This window comes from Salmo trutta, chromosome 27, assembly GCF_901001165.1.
Source record: "Salmo trutta chromosome 27, fSalTru1.1, whole genome shotgun sequence".
Taxonomy (NCBI): domain Eukaryota; kingdom Metazoa; phylum Chordata; class Actinopteri; order Salmoniformes; family Salmonidae; genus Salmo; species Salmo trutta.
The window spans coordinates 24,263,897-24,280,067 of record NC_042983.1 but is presented as its reverse complement, the minus strand read 5'-3'; the positions used below and the strand labels follow the sequence as shown (position 1 = coordinate 24,280,067).

General features: G+C 40.9%; 1 protein-coding gene across 4 annotated transcripts in view; it reads left to right on the top strand.

Moving 5' to 3' along the window:
- The first annotated feature begins 1,296 nt into the window (after positions 1–1,296).
- Positions 1,297–16,171, top strand: part of LOC115164661 (homeobox protein cut-like 2) — a 125,222-nt gene continuing 110,347 nt past the window's right edge. For all 4 annotated transcript variants that reach the window (XM_029717379.1, XM_029717378.1, XM_029717377.1 and 1 more), the window contains exon 1: positions 1,297–1,813. In XM_029717379.1, coding sequence (XP_029573239.1) covers positions 1,751–1,813 — 63 coding nt within the window. In that variant the 5' untranslated portion in view covers positions 1,297–1,750. The remainder of the gene's footprint in view (positions 1,814–16,171) is intronic.

Sequence of the window (16,171 nt, the reverse complement as noted above, 5' to 3'; positions counted from 1 at the left end):
ATAGCCTCCAGATATGATGAAACAGAAATACACATATTTGTAACTCCTCAGATACCATATACGTACTGTTTTCACATTATAATCTTTCATTATCTAATCAAAATTAAGTTCCGGAATCCAGTAATTGACCTCATAAACATGTTATTTTACCCCCTACGGGCACTGCTCAGAGTAGACTCTAGAGGATTTGTGTCAACTTGTCAATAATATGCTTTATTTTAAGTAGGCTACTCAGTACCTCCCATATGCCTTTGTTTTTACAGGTCTCATATCATCCAGTACCAGTCTGTATCCCAGATATACAATACCTAGATTTGTTCTATGCCTGCATACCCACTTTTTTCTGAGACCCAGTTAACCCACCATATACCAGCCACTGTTCAGTTTCAGAGATCAAAGCTAGATCCAATTGCTAGAGTGATCAATTCATTTTCACATATGAACTAAGTTTAAAAATATGTTTCATATATTTTTTTATGGAACTTTGAAATATCTAAATAATCAGTAACTAGGCATGTGTGGGAATCATTTTGCAAAGTTTAGACAGTGAAATGTTTAAGAAGTTATTTCAAATTAGTTTCAAGTTTTTGTAAGTCATATGTACAGGATACACATGGTATATACTGTCCAATTAAATGCTTACTTGCAGGTTCCTTCTCGACAATACAACAACAATAAGAAATAATACAATATAAGAATTACAAATATAAAGTAAATGGCTCAGTAGAATAGAATAGTATATTTTAGCATAAGTATAAAACAGGAAGGCAACAATCTATAGTACAATATTTACACAAGGCAGCAGCTACTCTTCCTGGGGTCCAGCAACATTAAGGCAGTTATATTCAATTTAAAATATTACATGACATTACATTTCATAACACTTTTCACAACACATTAAGTGGGAAGGGGGGATTTTGGGGCAATAATTTGAATTCTGCAGTACTAGCAATAGTAGATAAGAGTATTGTAGCAGCAGTTGTGATGTGTGTGTAGCATCAATGTATGTAAGTGTGTGTGTGTGTGTGCGCGCGCGCGTGCGTGTGCATGTGCGCTAAGGTTTTTGTAGTATTACTATTTCACATTTTGAAATGGTAATGAATTAACATGATCACAGATTAAACTCGTTTTTATTCGTTCACCAGAGTAGGTGCATGCATTGCCAATGATCTGCGCCTATTTCTTCAGATGAGCAGAAATCCAAAGTGCAATGGATATATAGTCTATTCATCCATTCACTGTTATTTGTAGGCTAAGCTAATGGAGGGAGGGGTGTAAACATAAAAAGAGGTGTTCTGTGTATTTCACTATTTAGGCCACTATTATTAAGGACTGAAGATATGGACGCAACTGTTTTATTCATTTTATACAATGGTAGACGGATTTCCATAAGCACAATATGCATAGATTACATTGTTGTTCTCCTTCCCTTTATCAGACGGTAGGCTATTGATCAACCCCTTACGTCAGTATTGATAACTTTGACAAACCAAAATCAAATGCAATTTGTCCAGTTAACCGGGACTGCACAAATGCGTTGATACTATTTTTCTTTTCAAAAACACTCGCGGTCCACCAGAACATCACTTATTTTTTTACAAACACATTTGCGTTAGTTCAGTGGACTTTCATGTGCTCGTTGCATTTTTAAAAAAGTAGAACGAGTAATCGTTAACGTTGTTTAACAAGGGAAATCCAGCCCACATATTTATTGCAGCCGCTGAAAAAAATATCTTCAATATCCCCCAAGATGGCCGCCGATGTGGGATCGATGTTTCAATATTGGAAGAAATTTGATCTACGGCGGCTTCAGGTTAGTGTAATCCTTTACCTTTTTGGTTGCATGTGTTCATAGAACATTGTGTACTTTAAAATGATGGGAAATATGTTACTGTGGACGAATGGAGAAATAAATCGGCGGTGTTGCATTGATAGTTATTAGAAATTGATCCTTTTCTGCCTTTGTTCAGTTCAATCATTGATCAGCGATGGAACGACCATAGAGTAGCACAGGCGCTCTGTAGCCTCCGCTCTGCGTTCACCGCAGGGATCAGCACCACGGACACAGACCTTATTTCTATACGATTCTGTCTTTATAATGCCAATCAGTGGTGTAGCCAGAGAACGGATTGAAACTTTTTATGTCCACATGAATCTTGCTCCAAGGACGTAACTTTTCACCAGCTTAATGTTTTATACCATTTGTGTCATGATGGTGCGTGGTTTTACAATCTCTTTAGCGACATTTGGTTCTATTTTATTTTCTGTGTATGATAAAAATATGATCTTTCGTTTTTGCTTGTAAATCAACTTTGTTTGCCTCAATTAGATTGATGAAAGTTTTTTCTTCTTCTGTTCATCTGCTAAATAATCATCGCTTATTCAAGCCATCGGCTATAGGCTACCGTTGGATAGCCTACTTGATTGACTGTTTGTTATTTCTCTTTTAGACAATAACCCAGTCAGAAAAACTTGACGCGTATTTATTATAGGCTTAGTCTACCAATGACGTTATCATGTAATCTATTTAGGCTGTTGGTCATTCCGGTGTTGCGCGTTAAAACGTGTAAAATCATGATAGTCTGTTTGGCTATAGGCAATGATGTAGGCTTAATGCAACGCGTGTTCAGTGAATAGTCAGACATCTGAATGAACATTACACAAAATAGACAGCTCATATTGACTTGGTTATCACAAAGTTGTTCATGATCCGGTTTTACAAACTTGTCTAGTAAATTGACAACTAGTTTTACCACCTATTAGGCTACTGACATACAACTCTAGCGTTTTTAATGACCATTTTCAATGGCATTTCTGTAAGACTTGACATCACTAAAAAGCCAGAGCGTTGACAATGTAATTCGCTTATCTGTGCGTCTCGGTACATATGTTTTCCGCCTCTTCCCCTCTTCTCGAGCCGCATTGTGAGCACAAGGCTATTCGGGCAAGGACTGTTGTAATTGTATTCCTCGCTAATGTTTGTAAATCAGGCTCGGCCAGCGCAAAAGCAATGTCTCTACTGTATGATTGATGTTCTGTAATATGAGAAATGACTGGAGCATGGCAAGCCAGGTCCCGCGGAAAAGCCTGCCGAAAAGAAATCTGATCTGTCCTGGGTTGTCTTGTGTGGCCGGTTGTTATTGTGCCCCCCAATCGCTGGACTACTCGTTTAATCAGTGATGCAAAGGGCGAGTTTAGCTATTACGTAGCTATAGGCTACGTCGAGATTCAGTCACTTCTTTCCTCTTACAAAATAGCACGTTTTTACATAATTCGTTTGCTGCAATCCTGGCATTAGTGGCCAATGCTTAGAATCAAATAGCCAACTGCTCATTTTGTCAGGTTTGAGTCTAATAAATCAATTTGCACATTACTTTTCTCTACCTGAATGAGGCCTGACACCTCAAAATAAAGTGTTTCCAACCAAAATATCAAAATATCTATCAAGTCTATGTTTTAACGTAGCGGGAGGCCACTGATATTATGTTTGACAAAGTCATTCATGTTCATAATTTAACGTTGAAAATGATAACATGACTAAATTACTGTTAATTGAATAATGCAATATTACTCAAAAGAAACATCTTGAAAAATCCCAATATTGATGTCAGTCATATGTTGGAGTTTATATAGTAGGCTAAAGTGAACATTATAGAATCTATAGAAATGACTATTAAACTTATGGTCTTCAACTTATATCTACATGGTTCTACAGCCTGAATTACAAATGGATTAAGTATGGTTTTTTTCTACACACAATGACAAAGTGAAAACATGTTTTTAGAAATGTTTGCAAATTAATTGAAAATGAAATACAGAAATATCTAATTTACATAAGTATTCACACCCCTGAGTCAATACATGTTAGAATCACCTTTAGCATTGATTACAGCTGTTAGTCTTTCTGGGTAAGTCTCTAAGCCTGGATTGTGCAATATTTGCAAATTATTCTTTTCAACATTCTTCAAGCTCTGTCAAATTGGTTGTTGATCATTGCTGGACAACCATTTTCAAGTGTTGTCATAGATTTCCAAGCAGATTTATGTCAAAACTGTAACTCAGGAACATTCACTGTCTTCATGGTAAACAACTCCAGTGTAGATTTGGCCTTGTGTTTTAGGTTATTGTCCTGCTGAAAGGGAATTCATCTCCCAGTGTGGAAAGCAGACTGAACCAGGTTTTCCTCTAGGATTTTGCCAGTGCTTAGCTCCATTCCATTTATTTTTTGTCCTTAATGATTACAAGAATACCCATAACATGATGCAGCCAGATATTATGCTTGAAAATATGGCGAGTGGCACTCAATAGTGTGCTGTATTGGATTTTCCCCAAACATCACACTTTGTATTCAGGCATATTCATAATTGCTTTGTCACATTTTTTTCAGTATTACTTTAGTGCCATGTTGCAAACAGGTTGCATGTTTAGGAATATTTTTATTCTGTACAGGCTTCGTTATTTTCACTCTGTCAATTAGGTTAGTATTTTGGAGTAACAACAATGTTGTTGATCCATTCTCAGTTTTCTGAACACCATTGGCCTCATAGTGAAATCCCTTCCTCTCCGGCAACAGAGTTAGGAAGAACACCTGTGTCTTTGTAGTGGCTGGGTGTATTGATACACCATCCAAAGTGTACTTAATAACTTCACCATGCTCAAAGGGATATTCAGTGACTGTTTTTTTTTTTTTTAAATCTACCAATCGGTGCCCTTCCTTGCGAGGCATTGGAAAACCTCCCTGGTCTTTGTGGTTAAATCTGTGTTTGAAAATCACTGCTCGACTGAGGTACTTTACAGATAATTGTATGTCTGGGGTACAGAGATATGAGGTAGTCATTCAAAAACCATGTTAAACACTATTATTGCATGAGTGCATGCAACTTATTATGTGGCTTGTTAAGCAAATGTTTACTCCTGAACTTATTTAGGCTTTCCATAAGAAAGGGGCTGAATACTTATTGACTCAAGACATTTCAGCTTTTCATTTTTAATTAATTTGTGTGTAAACTTGATTTCTGTGGTAGAATAGTCAGAGATGGATGATTCACCCCGAACCGAACAAAAAGAGAACAGGTAAAGTGAGCGTGGAGGTGGAGTGACCTTGGTTCCCGCTGGCCGCAGGTCACACGGCCATTGCCGGTGTAATCATTCACCCCAGCCAGATGGCATTTCCGTGGGCGACCATGGAAAGGACGGGTCAGGAGATGTCCTGCCAGGTCCAGCCGGGCCCAAGCCAAGTCTTAGCCAATAGCGAGAACGCCCAGGAATCAGGATATCATTCAGCCAGTAGGGAGCATTCTCAGACCCAGGTGACAAGAAGGTGAGGTCGGACTACAAGAGGACACAGTTTACGAAGTTATTACATTGTAATAACATTGTATATTGTTTTCACAATATAAAGCACACTTTAGCTATCCAAAATATAATAGAGGAAACATCATGTGTTTAGAAGATTATTTCTTAAAGTAATCAACCTTCATCATGTACATTTTGAAGTGTAATGCAATGTGTTTTATCAGAGTTCCAGGTAACGTTGTCCAAATGTAGACACCAACTATAGCTTCAAATCATTACTGTGCTCCCACTTTATATAAAATACATTTGAGAATCCCCCTGTTGTCTTATAGTGATGGAATGCTGTGTTCATTATATATGGTTTAAAAGCAATGCACTTATTTTATGATATTTTCCAGACCCACGTATCTCCATACTCTTCTCTCCATCATTGTCTGAGGCAGTGAGTTTAGATCAGGAACGAAAGGCTTTGATTGTATACATTTAGCATGACTCAGGCGCTCCCGTGTCAGCTCTAATCCACAGACAGAGACAACAGTATTGCCAAACAGTGAAATTGCTTTGCAGCCTGTGAGCCTGGCTGCCGCTGCTACCAGCCTGCTCTCTCTGTGTGCCTTTTGCCGGCTGCTCCTGCCCCCCTAAACCCAACCCTGCAATCTCAAATTGGCTGTGAAAACAGGTCTCTCATTCCCTTTCATTCATGCTTTAATAAATTTGTTTCTCGTTATTGTTTTTGTCACATAAGGCGCTACCATCATTTCATAATTTACCGGAAATGCCAGGTCTAGGGCACTATAGGGTTGAGGGGAGGGTTAGGGTTTGTGTCCTGAGAAAGCTTTGTCCAATATGACTGAGTGATCTATAAAGGAGGAGAGGGGGAAAATAGCTCTAGAGGCAGCCATTGATAGCCTCAACCACAAACAGCATGGACAACCCAGGGAGGGAGCATGGGTGGAGACAGAGCCCCAGGGTATGAAATAGGAAAATGCACACACAGACCGACCCACTCATGCACACACATACACACTTGTGTGTAGGCATGTGGACACGTACCTCCTCCATAGGGTACATATTAATCACATAACGACAGCCATACTCATACATGCACATGTAATGCAAACGTGTAGATTTTCTTTATTGTCTCACTCCCACATACAAACATATGCAGAGTCCGAGATGGATACTAAGCTGACCTCAAATTGATACTCGAGTAAAGAGAAGATATGTCCATCCTTTTAGACCTGCAATCTCCTCTTTGACAGACCTTTCCAAAAAAGCCTCTGTGGATTAAGCATGGTTTTTAGAAGCAGTGGGACATAAGCTGCAGCCTCATCACCACAGGTCTGTGTTGCATCCATGCCCTGCTAGATAAACATTCTTCAAACATGCTTTCACACCTCCTCATTGGGAGATAACGGACGGGTTACGTCTGCCATGGTCTCATTTACCATAAGCCCCTTCTTATTCTTTGACAGTGAGAAGGACAGGAAATAAGAAAGGAGAGAGCTTTTACAGAACTAGCTGGGGTAAATTGAGTTGTGAAATCCAGGAGCCATAACCCGGGTATATAAAACGAAGGCAACATTAGAGAGAGAAGTGAAACAGACTTCAGCATTAAGCTATTTAACCTCTCTGTGTAGCATTAGTGGTAGAGACTTCAAAGCAGATGCTTCATCGTTTGGAGCGGAATTACAAATGGGTTTAGAGACAGCTACGGTGAGCATTCACACAGAAAGAGTAGACCTGTCATTAATGTCAGCTTAATCACTTTGACCTTCCTTCAAGCAGATTTCCATACCCATCCGCAGTCGTTTTGCCTCGTTCATGCCCCTGTTCGCAGGATAAGTACTGCGGTTTGATATGGGTGTGTGATGATGTCTTTGTAATGATGATGAGTTCTTGCTTTCACAGCACTTGTCATAGGCTTTCTTCTTTGAACAGTGTGAGAACATTTCTAACAAGGATATACATTGAGATATTGTTATTAAGAAACATGGATTCGTTTTTGATCATCTGTTTATGACCCTCTGTATTCTTCTCAGGTGTCTCACCCTCTGCTTTAGCATTCAGCCTTACCTAAATGTCCTATCCAAAGCCTGCACCCCAATTTTAAAGCAGTAATCCCCCCTTGGTAGTTGACAGTGCTTCATCGCAAAAGGCATGAGCTTTTTCACAGTCCTGTTTTTTTATGTATTCTGCTGCCCCTAGGCTGAAGCAATTGCTTTGCAGGAGTAAATAACCAGCTTTAACAAAACTTCAGGGACACATTAGTCTGCAGGATGAAGGATCCATGGCGGCAGGCTCCTCTTCCATAGCAGTGGGCCAGGCAGGCAGGCCAGGGGAGGTGGAAGATTCAGCGGGAGAGGTAGTGGCTCATCGGTATGGGTATAAAGCTGTGTCCTTTCTCCCTGCTGACAGCCAGTTCCCTGCCCAGTGAGTCCATATTGAGTTGTGTATCTCTACAGCGGCCCCTCTTTATTTGTTTTGATTGTCTGACAGCACTGCAGACGTATTGAGCACCAGCCTTTCTTGTTCATTTTACTGAGCTTACATTGAATCCCCTCCATTCTCCTCCCTTTTCCCTATCTTTCTCGTCCCTCTTCCAGCCTTTCTCTGCTGTATTTGGCAGGGCTTCAGTGGCTGTAATTCATCCCCCTATTGTCCATTTTGTCCTTCAGGGATAAAAAGGAGACCCTGGTTTTTGTGTGAGCGCTGGGCTTTGTATGATGTGTGGTGAGGATGCTGGCGGATGCCTGTTCTGTTGTGTAGCAGAGGTGTGGATAGTGTGGAGGGTGCTCCTGGGCCCCTAAGCTCTTGACATCAATGCCTCCCTGCTCTTCTCAAGGGTCTCTATGGGGATCCCTGGCGGTCTTATGTGTCATTGCTCAGAGTGTTTACTAGAAAGAAGGAATATGGTGGACTCTACGTTGCACACCTTTCTAGGGCCCATTTGTCCTCATTTTAACAGAAGAGGGAAGAGAAAATATGGCCCCTTTTATTTCTGTTTAAAAAAAAAATCTAAACAGCTTTTTTATTTCTAAGCAGATGTCCTCTGTTTTATCAAAATGATACAAAAGGTGTGTTACAACAAAAACAGATGAATCAGGCTTGTTATTTTAGCCAGTCCTGTCTTTGTGCAGCTGCTATCACGCTCCAGTTAATTATTCTCTTATTCATCTCCAACAATGGGAGCAGGATAGAATAAATCTGACAAGAGTTCAGCTTTTTTACTGTGAAAGGTGCATACTGGGACCCGAAAGCGAGCGAATAGCTTCAAGAGGAACAGTTTATCATTTTTAATGGAGAGGAACAGGAAGTTGAGACGTGAAACGCTGCTCTGTGATTTATATGCCGCTTCACTCGGAAAAGAGAGAGCAAGTCTATCTCTCCATCCAGACCACTGTTTCCCTGCCATCGCTACTGCTCTTGTCATATCTCTTCTTTGGTGATTTCTGCATCTCTTCAACACCATAAGGAAAATGCATTTGTCTTGTCTCTGTACTTCCAGCTAATAAAAGCTAAAAGGATAGTTCGGTATTTTGACAATGAAGCACTTTATCTACTTCCCCAGAGTCAGATGAACTCGTGGATACCATTTTTATGTATCTACGTGCAGTATGAAGGAAATTAGAGGTAGATTTGCGAATCAATGCTAACTGGAAGTCTCGCTAGTTAGCAGTTAGCAACTTCCTTCAAACTAATACATTTCTTTAGGTTGTGGTAACATTGTGGGGACATGACAAAAGATATATTCCAAAAACCAAAAAACTGTCCAGTTGTGCTGATGATTACAATGTTTGTATTCGGTTGAAAAAACAATCCCCTGATGTTGCAAGAATGTTCCCAGAACACATTTTTTTATGTTCTTTTAAAGTTCCTAAAACAATTATTTCGGTTGTGGGAACATGGAAACATTGTGGGGACATTACAAGAGATAGGTTCCCAAAACACAAAATCTGATGATAACATTCTTACAATGGTTGTATCAGGCATAGGAGGTTGGCGGCACCTTAATTGGGGAGGATGGGCTCGTGGTAATGGCTGGAGCAGAAAGAGTGGAATGGTATCAAATACATAAAACACATGGTTTGATTGCATTCCATCTGCTCCGTTCCAGCCATTATTATGAGCCGTTCTCCCCTCAGCAGCCTCCACTTGTGCACAAAACATTCCCCCAATGTTCTTTGAATATTATTCCTATGTTCACAGAATTATACAATTATGTTTTGAACAGTCCATGGAGTGTTATCCCTGGAGTGTTATCCATGGAGTGTTATCCCTGGAGTGTTATCCCTGGAATTGTTACACTGCGCCTGCAGGGATGAAACTAACACAAATATAAAGCTGTTTACACCTTTACTCTGACTTCCAGATTCTGGTCTTTGCCTAGAAAAAGAAGTATCCTTTATTATTTCTTACTCTACAAATCTTCTTTATATACTGTAAAGTCTGGATGTTTTGATTTTTATTAGTAGCCTACCGGGCTTGAAGATGGCAGATCGCATATTCAAGCCTACTTGATTACCATTCTTTTAAAAAGCTCCAGCTATGTCTGGACGGTACCCTAATAAAATATAATAATGTTACATTACACATCAATATTAGCAGAACATTGCAGCAATGTGTTTAGAACTACTCCCATTATTGTTGAAGTATGTTTTTAGAACAATTCTGGATCGTCATAACCTTAATATAAGCGTCTTGCAGGAATGTTTCTTATTTGTTGTTATAGGTGTTAGTTGTAATATCTTCAACATTAACTGAATATTCTGGGAACTTCTATTGCTCCAGCACTTTCTTGCTGGAGTATGTTCAGGGAATGTTATTAGAACCATCATAATGTCACACTATAACTTTATGAGACCATTGTAGGAATATCCCCTGCTTGTTATGTGTGTTTTGAATAACATATCCATCAACATTAGCAGAACGTTCCTGTCATGTTTCCTCAGAACCACTTCTATTGCTCCCACATTTTGTTGTGGCAGTATGAACATTACCAGAACATTATTTTATTACAGTCCCTGGCAACCTAATGAGAAACTTAGGGGAATGTTCTGTGGTATTTTTTACAGATGTTGTGATCAACATTTTAGTGAATGTTAGGATATATTCCAAGGATATTTCATTTTTTTATATTTGGTGATCAAAAACATTCTTTGAATGTTTGTGGGACGTTAGCATCCAAACATTATCATCCAAAACTAGAACTTAATGTGAATGTTAGCTAATGTTCTGGGAATGTTCCCGGTTTGCTGGGTATGTTCTGAGGGATGAGAGAGCAATGTACCAGACATCAGTTCTGCCCCCACAGACCCATGCTCCCCGTTCCTCACGCCTCCGTTTCCATGCAAATGCTTATTTTGGAATCACAACTGATGGCATCCTTCTGTTGTCACTTTCTAATTTATGTTGATGGCGGAGGACGTTGGGGTATTGATTGTGTGTTGCAACTGTGTTCGCAGCTCTGTAATGTAGGCCCTGAGGCAGGCCTCTCTTTTTGCTAGTCTCAAGGTGGCTCCTGAACTCTCTAATCTTAATTAAATATGCACTTTTTCATGGCAACAGGGTCACTGTTTTTGCATTATAATGTGGTCACAGAATTCCCCTCTTCAGTTGAAAGAAAAGGACTGTTTAGGCATTTTGAATCGTAATTTTAAAAAAATAAAGGAGAAAAAGAACAAAGAGCTGAATTAAATTGCTCCTTTTCAATTTCCCTTGTTAGTCTCTTACTGCATTCCCCTATAGTTTTTTCCTTTTTTCCAGATTAATTTTATGATAATTTTTTTCACTCTCCCTCTCTCTCTTCTCGGAGGTTTTCCCCAGACAGGTTCTACAGTGTTTTAGAGGGGATGGATTTAATTGCTCTGTGGGGATTGGTTGGCTGTGCCGGGCTCGGCTGTTTAATTAGTGTACCCTGCCGGGATTGGTTTAATGCTTCATGATCTTGAAATTGTCTGATTGTTCAGCCCTCTGGGGACTCTCTCTGCCTACGTAGGCCAGCAGGTTTAGCTAAACGTTGCTCTAGGCTTCTACAGGATGGGACTGGAGGAAGAAAACCCTGAAGAGAAGAGCAGGAATAGGGAGGCAAAGATGGCGGATAAATGAAGATAGTTCACTCAGGCTGTTTACCATTTAAAAAAATTGTCAGTTCCTGTCTACTTCAGGGGGTGGCTCTCCCATAAACACCAATGCGATAGCAGCTGGGCCTGGTGTACGTAGTTCATTGACTTCCATTGAAACAGAAAAATGTGGGAGTGGGATGTCTCGCTTCCTCTTCCGTCTCTAGGGAGGTTTAAACCTGAGGGCCAGCGCCTTTATTATGACACACCAGTGGACCTATTGCTGAGTAGAGCAGCATTTAAAGTGCATCCCTTACCCTAGGTGCTCTCTCTCCTCACATCAGGAGTTGTAGCTTTAGGCAGCATGACTGTCTTTGCACAGAGGATGAGTTCATGTTGCTCTCAAATTGCATGCCTGTGGATGAATGTTAAATATAGCACATGCTCATTAGCCATAGCCATATTACACACAAAACATCTTGTGATTTACATATTTCCAACTGGTTTGCAATTCTTGTGTATAAAATGATTATTTAGAACACATTTGACATTGGTTGTTGTATTTTGTCGACTTCTGTTTTCACAGTGTTTTGAATGTTCATAGTGCATCTCCCCCATCAGGTTTTCTCATTGTTATGACATCCCCATCAGGAGAGCCCATGTAGATCTCTAAGTTATGTGCATAGTCAGTCACCTTGAGGGACAGAGCTGTGGAAATTACATTTGTGTAAATAAGAGAGGGGTGTGTGTGTCCTCTCTACCCTGCCATGGGATGCCCTTGGTTTGGTTCAATCCTGGCAGAGACGTTGACCTCAACAGTAAATGTGCTTGGCATTAGATGCAGGATAAGCAGAGAGCAGGGGTGGGGAGTGGCAGTACATATGCCTATTGAAGGCTAAACTCACTCCGCCTCATCAGACCTATCGAGCACACTCTCTCTTAAAGAACCCAACCTTGAAGTTCATGAATCTATTTTGGATGATATTATAAATATGCTTCTTTAACCCCAGCCTGGACTTTATTATCTATATGTCCTCTCAATTGACGATGGCTTGGTGCTTGGGTATACTGTTGATTACTTTTCAGCAGTTTGTAAATCTGAACTTACTCCCCTCTCTGTCGGTGCTACTTTGCCTTGATGTGTTTTGCTGTTGTTGATTGGCTTGTCTCTGGACTACACGGGAGGTTGTACTCTCCTGTGCCTGGTTTTCCTGTAGTGCTTATCCCTTAGATAGATTGGGCTGATGCACTACATACAGGTCTGGGCATCTCCAGTCCTCGGGGGCCTGATTGGTGTCACACTTTCACCCCACCCCTAGCAAACACACCTGATTTAAACTAATTGCATTTTTAACTGAAGATCATGATTAGTTGATTATTTGAGTCAGGTGTGTTAGCTGGGGCTGGGGCAAAAGTGTGACACCAATCAGGCCCCCGATTGGAGTTGCCCAGGCCTGTGTGACACAACATGATCACCAAGGTGATAGAAGAACTCATGGCAACGGAGCGGTTGCCAAGAGTGTTCCCCACCCTTGTGCCTTACCCTCTCAGGGAGAGATGCCCTGATTACTGAATGACTCTCTGCCTGAGGAGGCTGGTGGACGGAGCTATAGGAGGACAGGCTCATTGTAATGGCTGGAATGGAATAAATGGAACAGTAATAAACATATAGAAACCACATGTTTGACAGCGTTCCATTTATTCCATTCCAGCCATTACAATGAGTCCGACCTCCTTTAGCTCCTCCCTCAAGTCTCCACTGTTCTCTACCATGGTGGAGGTGCCACTGTAGCGGATTTAGTTGTCTGTGTGATGATAAGGGGGTAAGTATATGGAGTCACCAATCAAGGGGGCTCTGTGGGCGAGCTTAGAATTCCTCCTAGTGAATGTGAATTTGAAGAGGTATCCCCTCATTTGATGTATTCAGTTGTTTATGATATGAAGTGAACTCTCTCTCTTCACTTGAGGGATTTTCTATTTAGATAGCATGTTGTGGTAGACAGCACCATCAAAACACATAGCAAATCCCGGTACATATCACCAGCAGCCGAGATGGTCATTGTTTCATTCGGTTTATGTGGTGGTTGAAATATGGATGCACCCAGTGTAGCCATGTGTGGATCCATGGTGAAAGTCAATAACACCAGTTTATTACAAATGCCCTTAAAGAGTTAATGTTCTGGCACCGGTTTTCCTTTAGAGATCAAAATATTAGTGGACCCCGGCCACATCCCCATAGCCTTTTGGGAAGGGTGTGAGCCCAGCGTCCGTCTAGACGTGCGACATCATTAACCCGCTGTGACCTCAGCCACTGATGAATTCTCTCTTACATCCCCTGCAGCCCTACGCTACGGCCCCTCCTCCCTCCACGGGTGACTCCGCTGGGACCCAGGGCTCCTCTGGACAGGCCATTAGAGCCACTACCCCTTTCTGCCACGCATAAATAGACGAGGTGGCCGTAGCCTCTGCTAGACTACTGAATAATTCAGGGCGTCTGGGCCGTGTCTGGTCCCGGGGCGCTAGGGGACGGGTGCTGCTGGGGTGCAGGGTGCTGTGTGGAGGTGCAGGGGTTAATAACAGGTCTGTGTCAGCTGCTGCCCCACCATCACCTCCACCCCACCCTATCCCACATATGAAAAAATCCTGTTCAGTTGATTAGAATTTTCTAAATGGATCAATTTTTAATCAGCGGAGCATCTGACTACGGTCAATATCATTGTCGCTGGGAAGACAGTTGCCAGACAGCTGTCTTTATTTACAGGAATGTTTTTTTTCTGTATGCTGATCCAGAGACAGGAAACGTCTAAGTCAGGCTACTGCACCACTGCAGTCATGGGTCCGTCTTGCCTGGGCTTTGGCCTTTTGATACTTATCTGTAAGAGCAAAATGGTTATATTCAGGTCCCAGCAAATCCTCCTCTCTCCAGTCTTTCCATATTGTGGGTGTCTACTTCTGTAGGAACACAGTAGTGGACAGTCATTGTTATGTCTGTGTTAGTCCAATAGAGAAGGCCTTATCATTGCTGCCTTGGCTTCTCTCTCCCATTTGCATGCGCATAAACGTTGAGTAGTAGTGAGGAGCCAGTGAACTAGCTGTAATACTGCCATCACATTTTCATAGGGCCATGGGGAGACTCTAACATGTTAAATAATGAGAGGCCTATAAACCCTACGTTCAGTGCCCACTCCACAACAGCTGTCAGGATCTAGTTATGACTCAATATCTGCAGAGAAATATGAGTTGTTTTTCATTTCCTTTGATCTGTTATTATCACTCCTCTTTTCTCAACTGCTCTCATATTGTCTGTGTGTCTGCGTCTGTGTGTCTGTGTCTGTGTGTGTGTGTGTGTGTGTCTGTGTGTGTCTAAGGATGCTTCAGCATTTTGATCAGGTGTACAAAATATTCTTTGTATGTCCTTTATTATTATCCACCATGTGCTACTCATAGTAGATTTCTGTGCAAAAGACAACACATTGTATTTAAATATGGTATTGTGCAAAGTTACACAAAAGGGCGGCAGGTAGCCTAGCGGTTAAGAGCATTGAACCGACTAGGTGAAAAATCTGTTAATGTGCCCTTGAGCAAGGCACTTAACACTAATTGCAACCTGCAAGTTGCTCTGGAAAAGACCATCTGCTAAATGACTAAAATGTAGTTGGTGTCACTTTAAAAATGCCAATCTTACTGATTTGGGAAGATGTTTTTGAGTCTTTGTGCCATGATGCCAAAAGGGTTAATTTCCTCCATTTGCTCCCTGATTATACAACTGTGGAATCTGGGCTAGCTTTTGAATTCCAAGCTGATTGCATGCCTGTAGCAAACACTTTCTGAGTTTTTCTTTTAAAGCCTCCTTTAAAATCTTCTAACGTTGTACTTTTTTGCCAATATTGAGACACCATTTACTGAAATAGACAGAAATGCACGATATGTGTTTTTGATGTAGGGTTTGAGTTGAGAAATGTAAATTGTGAAACTGAAACAGACATTTAAAAATGTAATCTTAGGAAAGGTTTGTGACATACAGCCTGTTCACTGTGCACAGTATTTTGAATGCATCTCTCAAGCCTATCTAATATGCTGACTATCAATTAGATTGTCAACTCCTATTTGTATACATTCTAGAGCACACTGTCCCACTGGGCAAAAACTGGTTGAATCAATGTCATTTCAATCAAAAAAGTCTGATGACTTTGAATCAGTGTGGAAAACTGCTTGCGTTTCCAAGAAGTCATCAACGTAAGGGAATTTCGGCATTTTTTTCACCCAACTTTTAACCTAAATCCAATGACATGGTGACATTGTTTGATTTCACTTTGAATTCACGTTAGTTTACAATTCAACCAAATGTAAATCAAACTAAACGTTGAACTGACGTCTGTGCCCAGTGGGGTGTCTCTTCCCACCATGTCACTGTTCATGTTTAGTTCCTCTCTTGTGCACCAGCAGTGTCTCCATTGTCTGTTTCACTGCTTAATATGCAAAGGCAGTCATTCAGGGAGTCATTTTGGACCAGTGTAAACGAACTAGCCACAATGATTAGCTTGGGCTGGGAAGCAAGTGTCCATCAGTGCATCTAAGTTCATGTTGAGCCCATCAACCCTCACTGCACCGGCCCTGAGACTGAAATGATAGAGCGTTCTTCAGACAGTTTTTTTTCAAATTCCTAAACATTGCCATGAGTGTAAGTATAAAAGTGAATGTACTCCAAAACGATATGTCCATGCTTATTTCATGTATGGATTAATAGTCCATTGAATGGCATCAATATTTTTAATGAATACATGTACAGTATGGATATGCCTGCTTTTGATGGT